General features: G+C 42.5%; 1 protein-coding gene across 1 annotated transcript in view; it reads right to left on the bottom strand.

The window, feature by feature from the left end:
- LOC121005653 (peroxisomal N(1)-acetyl-spermine/spermidine oxidase-like) overlaps positions 1-7,999 on the bottom strand; it is a 74,573-nt gene extending 66,574 nt beyond the window's left edge. The window contains exons 1-3 of the mRNA XM_040438426.1: positions 7,732-7,999; positions 2,566-3,049; positions 568-761 (exon numbers count right to left, since the gene is read on the bottom strand). Of these exons, the coding sequence (XP_040294360.1) occupies positions 568-761; positions 2,566-3,049; positions 7,732-7,999 (946 nt within the window). The remainder of the gene's footprint in view (positions 1-567; positions 762-2,565; positions 3,050-7,731) is intronic.
- Between the last annotated feature and the right edge of the window lie 2,323 nt (positions 8,000-10,322).

The raw sequence follows: 10,322 nt of genomic DNA on the forward strand, positions 1-10,322 counted from the left end.
TGTTAGGTGTGGGGTGAGTCACTGTCACTCACTGTCAGTGTCACTCATTCAGGCTGCCTGTGGAGTCCTGAAGTGGCACACTGCGGCAGCCATCCTCTTCTTCTTACTTCGGCTCTGCAGTGTCTTTCCCGCCCGGAAGGTGGGCAGAGCTTCGCACTGCTGCGCGCGCCCTGGTGATTCATCTTCCTTCTGTTGATACTGCTCCTCACTATGCGGCACTGCGAAGTGTAGCAGAGACAGAGCAGAGCAAAAACTCACTTAGTTCACAGATTTTTTGGCTCAAGCGGCCAGCGCCCCCCTGCAATCTGGTGCCCAGTGCAATGGCCCCCTCGACCCCCCCATGCTATGCCACTGAGTGGCACAACCCCTATGAAATGCCTCAACATGTGCCAAAATATAATTTTGCTGCAAAACAAATTAACCAATAGGTCGTGTAAAGTTAGCCTAATCTATCCAAGGATGCTCCAAAGGTATCATGCAGCATGAACTTAGATCATTTTTTCCCGCATTTTTCAATTGTTTAAATATAAGACAGGATTAGTAATACATCTGCATATTATATCTTACCTAGAGGAACAGTGACAATGACGTGATCTGCCACAAAGCTGTCACCATCTTCACACTGCACTTGCACAGGATATACATGAGAGCTGCTGCCAGGAAAGGCTCCATTCCAGTGAATGCTCTTTACTGCTTTGTTCAGTAATACAGTGCCACTTGGAAGTGGTGCCTTCATGTGGTTCACAAGACTTTCAAATCCTCTAAAAAAGACAATATTCTCTTCAGTAGTAACACATTAAAATAAATAGAAGTATTACAGTCTATAGTAATACAGTGTATAGTAAGGCTAGTTTCACACTAGCGCTTTTAGATTCGGTAGGCAGTTTCTATCCTTAGGATAGATCATCAATATAAGATTGGTGGTGATCCAAGTCCAGGCAACTCTGCCGATCAGCTGTTCTGCAGTAGCTCCAGGGCCAGGGCCAGGGCCATTACCTTAAAGTCTGGACAACTTATCCCAAAATCACGGACAGCAACATTTTTACGGAAAAATTGGAAAACCATAATGAATGATTTTAAAATCTCCTCTCTTGGCCAGACCTGTGAAGGGAAGGTTACTTATCTGCTTGCAAACACTGGCTCCCCATTTCTTCTCATCCTTGCCTGGGCTGCTCCTCTGCGCTCCATCCTTTAAGCATCCTGTTTGACACCATGCACAGCCAGTCACGGACCACGGTGGTGACCTGTGCCATTTGCATTATGTGACCATTGGTCATGATCTAAGAGGAGCAGGCCACCACCACAGCCATCAATTGGCTGTGGGTGGTGTCAAAAAGGATGTTTACAGCAAGGGAGCTGAAGTAGGAGAAAGGGGAGCATCAGGAAGCAGGCAAGTAAGCTTCCCTTCACAAGACTGGCCAAGAAGCAGGAATGGGTGTGCAAAAAATCTTCCCAAACTTGCACAACCCCTTTATGCCCTCATTTGCAAATGGAATAAAAGTTAATTTTCTCCACAACAGCACATCCCCTGATTTAAAGGAGTTGGGGAGATACACAGCTTTTCTGAGACTCCATTTTACAGATAGACTTTTGAGAGACTTTTGTGTTTAATTTCTGTGTGCACCATAAGAAGATGACAATGATGTGTAAGCTAAAACTGTAGAAGTTAGCAAATGTGTGTTGAGGTAAGATAAGGTTTGTACGTGCTAAGTAGTCAATATGCATTTCTTGCTAAACAAGCATGCTCTCAGCAATTAAACTGTACTAACCAATCAATAGATGGATTCAGTTCTGACCAATTAGAAGTATTATTTTGTGTACCAATCAGAAGTTATTGTTGGAATATTTGTAAACCAATCATGTCAATATTTTAAGAGGTTACACCCTTGGAATGGGTATAAATAAAGGGCCTAGGACACTCCCAATTTGGGAACATGGCAGAGTTTTAACCTGTGTGCTAGCTTCTGAAATTTTCCTCCGTCAATGTCATTCACCTGGAACACGTTGCATCATCCTCACGTGACTGACCCTAGGTCTGCCACAACAGAGTCTTCCAGGAATGATTTATAATGACCACCAGCAACCTGTCCTAGCATGTGAGAAGGACTTTTTACCAATACTTGTTGAGCTGCATGTGGGTAGGTTGAGAGGGAAAGACCTCACTACACACTACACTGCTCTAGAATAGATGGTAATGATGTGATCCTCCCTATGATATGCTATTATGGCTGAGCAGCCTGACAGTAAAATTCACCAATATATAAAATATCCAAAGTGCCAGAGCATAGTGTGTAATGAGGCACCAGCTCCACACCCCCTAGGCAGCTTTGCAAATGGACGCAAGCATGGTTGCTCACATTCTAGGACAGGTTGCCGATGGCCAATTTAAATCATTCCTGGAGAACCCCTTAAATAAAAGTTATTCTTTTAATCAGCAGGAGCAGCCCTAACAGGCATTATGCCTAGGGTTCTACTGACTGATACTCCTAATGACAAACAAATAGTACAAACTTATTGTCATTAGTTAATATAAGACAAATTTTTTTTTTTTTTTTTTTAACTTACTTAGGAAAGGTGCAATCAAGTCCTGGAAGCATTGTATATTCCCCAAAAGGGCAGAGTGCCACCTGGTCCATACTATGGGCTGCATTTGAACAGCATTCCATATTAAGCAACACCCTCAAGAAAGCCATATTTATTTCAACTTCTTCTTTCTTCCATTCTTGTGAGCTGTGGACAATCTTTTCTCTGATAAATTTCCCAACACTAGCTTCAGGATCACAATCATCATTGGTGAAATTCCGGGTTTGTGCCAGCCATGTGTTAAACAAATCTGTAATGTTGGTCAACACTTCTGGGTCAATCTTTCTTCCTGAACTACTGTAGATAATTGGGATGAAAGGGGGATTGCCATCCCAGTTACTTTTTTGATTCTCCTCAAGCAAGGCATCTGGACCTAAAAGTCCAAACTGAGATGCCAGCTGGAAGACCGGGTTGCCTGGAGATGATCCATGAATCGATTGTGCGCCAATCTCAACCAGGCCTTTTGCTACAAGATTTTTTTTTTAAAAACACAGTTGTAAGGCAACTGATTATTTTTCAGCTAAACTGTCACTATTGATTCACATTTTTTTCTATGAGGTGGTAGGGGTGACACAGAAGGTGACAAGTGCTTGATTTGTATAATGGTACAGCCACCTTAATACAATTGGGGAGTAGATATAAGGCTGCATGAGCCAGCCTCCAGACTATATCTGTAGTGTTTTTGAGTACATGGGGTGTATATTTGACAATGGATCATGTTCAGAAGAAAGATGCTGAAGGGGGTGTGGGGAGATGGTAAACAGAGTAGAGTTAGATCAGGGGATGTGATAGGCAAACCTAAAAAGATATGTTTTAGGGAGGATCCGAAACTGTGGATGTTAAGAATTAACTTAATTGATTGGATTGGTAGGGCATTCCAGAGAACTGGTGCAACTCTGGAGAAGTCTTGGAGATGGGAGTGAGAGGTTCAGCTTATGGTAGATGTTAGTTGTAAGTCGTTGGAGAGGGGAGAGTCTGGTGAAGGGGAGACCTATCAGTAATTTGTTACAGTAATCAAGATGGAGAGGACTGAACCCTGAGATACCCCAATGGCAAGAGAGAGAAAAAGTGAGGTAGAGACAGCAAATAACACACTGAAGTAGCGGCCAGAGAGATGAGATAGAACTTAAACAAAGAGAGCACAGTATCCTTCAGGCCAATAGATTGGAGCATGGTGAGGAGGAGATGGTGGTCTACAGTGTCAATTGCTGCAGAGAGATCAAGGAGAATTAGTGAAGAGTAGTCACAGTTGCATTTACGGTAGCTGTCAGGAGGTCGTTAGTCACTTTGGTAAGGGTAGTTTCGTAGAACATAGGGTGAAAAAAACAGATTGTAATGAATCAAGAAGAGAGTTATTGGAGAGATTGCAGATGAGGCGAGAGTAGACAAAATGATCCAGGAGTTTAGAGACGAAGGGTATATCGGAGATAGTACTGTGGTTAGTAACGCAGGACTGCTCAAGAGAAATTTATATATATTTTTTTAATAATGAGGTTATGACAGAATGTTTGAATTGAGATAGGAAAATACCGGAAGTGAAAGAGAGGTTGAAGATTTTAGTTAGGTGAGTACTGACAGCTGGGTAGAGAGACTGGAGGAGGTGTGAGGGAATAGGGTCAGTAGTGCATGTAGTAGGACTTGAAAAAGAGAGGAGCCTGGAACTTAGAAGCTTACAGCTGATTTCCTGCTGGATATTTTCAATTTTCTTTTAGAATTTTGATGCCAGATCTTCAGCACAGAGGTCTGTAGTAGGATCCTGCTCTTTTGAACTGAGGAGGGAGTGAAAACTGCCAAAGAGTTTTTTTTTTTGGAGTACTGGATAGTGAGGAGATCAGGGTAGTGAATTAGGTCTGTTTGGTGAGGTAAAGGGTTAAGTTATAAGTTCTCAGCATAAATTTGTAATGGAAGAGTTTTCTCCATAGACATTTGGCGCTTCTGGAGCATCGCTGGAGAAAGCGAGTTTGAGGTGTAAGCCAGCTTTGCTTTCATCTCTGTTTGGAGGTTCTGAGTGTAAGGGGCGCTACTTCATGCAAGGTGCTTCTAAGGCTGAAATTATAGAGTTTTGCAGGCAGTTCTGGACAGGAAAGGGAAGAAGATGACTGTAAAGAGTCTGTACGTTTCTTAGTGTCAATGGCATGTAGATTTCTGAATGTGTGATAAGTAGGAATGTGTTGAGATGGATGAAGACTTGTGACAGTGAAGGAGAGAAGGTTCTGTAAAGAGGGTGGGAGAGGAGAGTTAGTAAAATTGGAAACAAAGCAAAGCTGGAAAAATACCAGGTCATGTGTGTTACCGTCTTTATGTGTCTGAGAGTTTGAAAGTTGTGAAAGTCCAAGAGAGGAGGTTAGAGATAAAAGCTGGGAGGCATATGGGGATATGGGGCTGTCTATGGGGATGTTAAAGTTGCCCAAAATGAGAGTTGGTAATTCTGAGGACAAGAAGGTAGTACCTTGATCCATGAACTGGGTGGGTGAGGCAGGGAGTCAGTAAATAACATCATTCTGAAGGAGAGAGGATGGTAGAGTCTAAGGGTATGGACCTCAAAAGATGGTAATGAGAGTGATGGTACTCGGGGAATGACCTGGAAAGTACATTTTGGGGAAATATAAGTACACTGACTCCACCACGATGTCAGGTCTGGAGGTATGTGAAAAATGTAAGCCACCGTAAGAGAGAGCAGCAGGAGAACCAGTGTCAAATTGCCAAGTAAAAATGGTTGAGGTTTTTTCAGTGGCTGATTTGGAAAATGATTCAGAAGTGACATTTTGCTTCGTTGAATCAGATCTGAGTGTGGATTTTTTATGGAGGTCAAGGGGGAAGCAGAGCAACCTCAACCAAAAACTCTCCTAAAACTCTTGTAAAAACTCCACCAAAACTGCCAACAGTTTTTTGGTCATCAGTATCTGATCAGTGGGGGTCTGACATGAAGGACCCCTGCCAATCAGTTGTTTGAGAAGGCTTTAGCCCAGCGGCCTTTTTCAACTTTGCCTAGGCCATGTGACGTGACGTACATCAAATGGCCTAGGTGCACCTTAGCCCCATTGAAGTGAATGGGGCTGAGCTGCAGTACCAAGTAGTGTTGAGCGAATCAAAGTGAAAAGAATTGACTTCAATCTGAATTTCAGGAAAAATTTTATTCACCACAAATCCAAATTTCCTCTTTGTGGTAAGGAATTAGTTTTATCCTAAAATGGCAGCTACACATGTTACAAGATGAAAGAAGCCTGGGTATGCAATATGACCCATAATCCTGTGCAGCCAGCCAATCAGCAGATGGCCATCCCCTGTGTTGTCACAGCCCTATAAGCCTCATCCCGCATGGTCACTGTAAACTGAGCACAGGGAGAGATGCGGCAAGTGCTAAAGACAGTTTTAAAAAGCTTTTAATTGTAGAATATTGAGGTTCAGTGTAGGCCGAATTTTTAGAAACTGTAGAGAGCATAGGGAGACTGCAGAGGCAGTGCAGGAGTGTAATTGCCCTGTGCATCTTGTTCAACTGCTGTGGCATTCATTTTTAATATGTTTTGCTATACCTAGACTTACTGTGCATCAGACTCATTGTCAACAGGTAGTCTTTTTCTCTAGAAGTATGACATGAAACTCTTTTAGCGCAAATAACACCAAAATGTGAACAGCGTCTATTTTTCTCGTACTGTACTATAATAGGGCACTAAACGCTTTTACCATATATAGCTGCAGAAGTGAACAGAGTATATATCTATTTTTTTCCACAGATATAAGCCACTAAAGGCTTTTAAACATAACACGTGCACCCCTACAACAAATTGCTGGAATGACAGAGCTGTATAATGGCTCAATCTTTCTCTGCACTTGTAAATCGTATTTTTTTCCCAGTGATGTTTTCTGTATGACTCCTTAGCCCCTGCAACGTCTGTCCCTGCACCAAGATGCTGTGAAATGATTCCTCTCTATCCTTATCCTCCACTTATAAAAAGCTTTGTTTTTTCTTCACAATGAGGTTTTCTTTCACTCTCCCTAGCGCCTGCATAACCGTCCGTCCCTGAACAAAGTACGATGGTGAATGGCAGAATCTAAGATGGCCGCCGTATTTATAGGGCTGTGACATCACCCGGCTGGCTGGCTGCTGATTGGCTGCATACATGGCATTATGGGTCATCCCACCTTACCAGAGTTTCTTGCCCCATGTCCTCACACGTGTAGCCGCCATTTTAGCAGCCATTGTAACAGCCATGTTAGGAAAAATTGCGATTCGTAACCACGAAGCGAGAGCAAATTTGCTTTCGTTCAGAATCAAATTTTTCCTGAAATTCGGAACGAATTCGACCACGTCAGTTTCGATTCTCTCATCTGTAATCATGATTTATAATGCTATGTGCCTCTGTTGACTTTACTTGTACAGCAGGAGTCAGCAACCTCTCCAGCTGTTGTGAAACTACAATTCCCAGCATGCTCCATTCATTTCTAAGAGAGTTCTGAGAAGAGCAGAGCAAATATGCATGCTGGGATTTGTAGTTTCACAATGGCTGGAGTGCCGGAGGTTGCCTACCCCTGTTCTACAGGATCATAGTGACAGCTTTATGTCTGTATGATCCTGTAGAAATACAGTAAGGTCATGCAGAGGCACATAGCATTATAAATCATGATAATGCCCTGCTCTCCTGCAAGACGAGCAGTGTCCAGAACAGAGGATCACACTTACACAGGGAGCGGGATTCCTACAATAAATTTGCTTGTGTGAAACAGCCCTAAGGGTAGGATCACATCTGTAGCACAAACTATGGTAGTCTGTTCTGTAAGAGGAAAAGACTACCGGGATCTAACAGGGATAATGGAATCCGATCGCTCTCCGGCATAAATGCCAGCTTTCGCCCGGACAAATGACGCTGTAGTATTTGTCCGACCAAAGGCTGGCATTTATGCAGGAAAGCCTCAAGATCCCGTTATAGTACAGATATGCCAGAAACAGTAAAATCCACTAGTCTGCTCCTCTGCCACTTTGTGCGCAATGTGAACACAACCTAAGCTCCAATATGAACAGCGCCACCGTGTAACAAACAGCTTGTCTTAATACATGTCTTTCCTGTATTTTCACTCACATGTTTATCACCATCCAAACGTTTTCCCTGCCATTACTACACCATAAAAGACATATCAGAAAAGAATTACCGAAACGCTCTGTACGGATCCGGCCTCCAGTTCTCCCAGTAGCCTCTAGGACTTTTATATTTTGGAAGCCATGTTTGTGCAGCTTCTCTGCTGCTGCAATACCAGAGATTCCAGCACCGATAATGACCACGACTGGACCCTGAGGACCCAAAGGTTTCAGTTCTTCCGAGTCAGTAGAGCCGTGCTTGGTATCGGAGAGTACCACAAGCGGCAGGATGGCAAGGAGGAGGAGTCTGGTAGTCAGCCCCGTCTGCATGTTGATAACCATTCTTGTTCTTCCTTGAAAGTGGCGACCAAAGTAGAAGATGCAGGGGAGATGTGCAGAGTGTCCCTGCTTGCTTTATCTCACATTTATGTCTGGGTTCTGGAAGCAATTATGTTTCCACATCTGCACAATGTATAAAAAACGTACAATTCTTTTGCTGGACAGATTCCTGCTTCATTATGATTTTGGCGTCTTCTGCAGCAGCCACGTCCCTAAGGGGCCCCACACACATAAATTTGGTCTTTTTTTTAACTGCATGTGGTTTATTTATTCAGCTTTTTTCTCACATATAGGTTTTTTTGAGCTAAAGCTAGAAGTGGATTCATCAGGAAGGAGTATAAGCCATTTCTTTATAATTCTCATTCCCTTCTAACCCACATCTGTCGTTTGTGTGAATCCACTCTTAGGCTCCATTCACACATCCGCAGTGTTTTGCGGATCCGCAAAACACCGGGCCGGCACCCCAATAGAAATGCCTATTTTTGTCCGCAGCTGCAGACAAGAATAGGACATGTTTTTTTTTTTTTGCGGAGCCACGGTTTGTAAGTTGGGGGCCACGGATTGGAAATGCGGATGCGGACAGTACACTGTGTTCTGTATGCATTTTTTGCGTCCCCATTGAAAATGAATGGGTCCGCACCCGTTCCGCATAATTGCAGAACGGATCCGGACCCAAAGTGCGGACGTGTGAATGGACCCTAAGGCTACTTTCACACTTGCGTTGTTAATTCTGGTATTGAGATCTGGTGGAGGATCTCAATACGGGAATTAAACAGATCTGGTTTGATATTGCACATCAGGATGCATCCGTTCCGTTAGGATGCGGTTGTGTGAAATCAAAACGGAAAAAAATGGATCCGCCACTAAATACATTGAAAGTCAATGTGCGACGGGTCCAGCTTTTTAGGCTCCTGCTTTCAGTACCAGATCAGTTTTTTCAGTTTTTATGACTGTTATGACTGGACACAAAACCACAGCTTGCAGCGGTTTTGTGTCCCGTCACAAAACGGAATGCTGACGGAACGGAAGACATCCTGATGCATCCTGAATGGATCTCTTTCTATTCAGAATGCATGAGGACTAAGTGGAAATGTTTCTCAATACCGGATCTCAATACCGGAAAACAACAACATAAGTGTGAAAGTAGCCTAGGCTATGTTTACACCGTGGACTTTGACTTTTTGGCTGTGGCTTCAATGCTGTGGACCTGCTCAGAGTGTAGCACCACTGAATATAGCTGAACCTTGAATGGACACCTCTTGTGGGCTTTCAGCAGTATTCGTCTGGACAGTCTGCCAAGAAAGAACATGTCCTCTCTTGGCACCATCGCTAGAGATGAGCAAATTTTTCAAAAATTCGATTCGGACGGTTTAACGAATTTCCCAAAAAGATTAGATTCGATCCAAATTTATTCATGACGAATTGTGTTAAAAAAAAAGCTCTTTCCCGGCTGCAGAGAGCCTGTATATTAGTGTAGAACACTGTGCATTGCAGAAGAATGCATAGGGAGTCCGCAGTGGTAGTGAAACAGTACTGTGAGTCACTCTTAGAATCAGTTCACACCACTTATTTGGTCAGTTACGGGGCCATGTCGGAATATTTATGCCGTCTCCGATTAACAGTCTTTATTATTTATGTCAATAAATTGGAATCTGTAATGAAGGAGATTCTAATCTATTATCATAAATACCAAGCTAAAACGAGCTTGTGATCTGCGCTAAGTTAGACGACAAAAAGAAGGCGGTGGTAAATCAAAATATATATTTATTAAATAACAATAATACAGTGCAAATTAATCTACATATAAATATTGGGGACAATATAATTATAAAATCAATCAATGATATGCAAATCCTTTAAGAAAGTCAAAGTACTCTAGAGTATATATCTATCCACTACAATGCTAACACTAAATCCAAATCTGGTCTATTTGATATTTCCTTTTATATCTATACAGATATATATACATAATCAACCATACAGGCCTAGAACTGAAATCAGTTCTTTGGAGATGATACCGTGTTCTCACCAGTATATACAGTACAGACCAAAAGTTTGGACACACCTTCTCATTCAAAGAGTTTTCTTTATTTTCATGACTATGAAAATTGTAGATTCACACTGAAGGCATCAAAACTATGAATTAACACATGTGGAATTATATACATAACAAACAAGTGTGAAACAACTGAAAATATGTCATATTCTAGGTTCTTCAAAGTAGCCACCTTTTGCTTTGATTACTGCTTTGCACACTCTTGGCATTCTCTTGATGAGCTTCAAGAGGTAGTCCCCTGAAATGGTTTTCACTTCACAGGTGTGCCCT

Source organism: Bufo bufo, chromosome 6 (genome assembly GCF_905171765.1).
Source record: "Bufo bufo chromosome 6, aBufBuf1.1, whole genome shotgun sequence".
In the NCBI taxonomy this organism is placed as follows: Eukaryota; Metazoa; Chordata; class Amphibia; order Anura; family Bufonidae; genus Bufo; species Bufo bufo.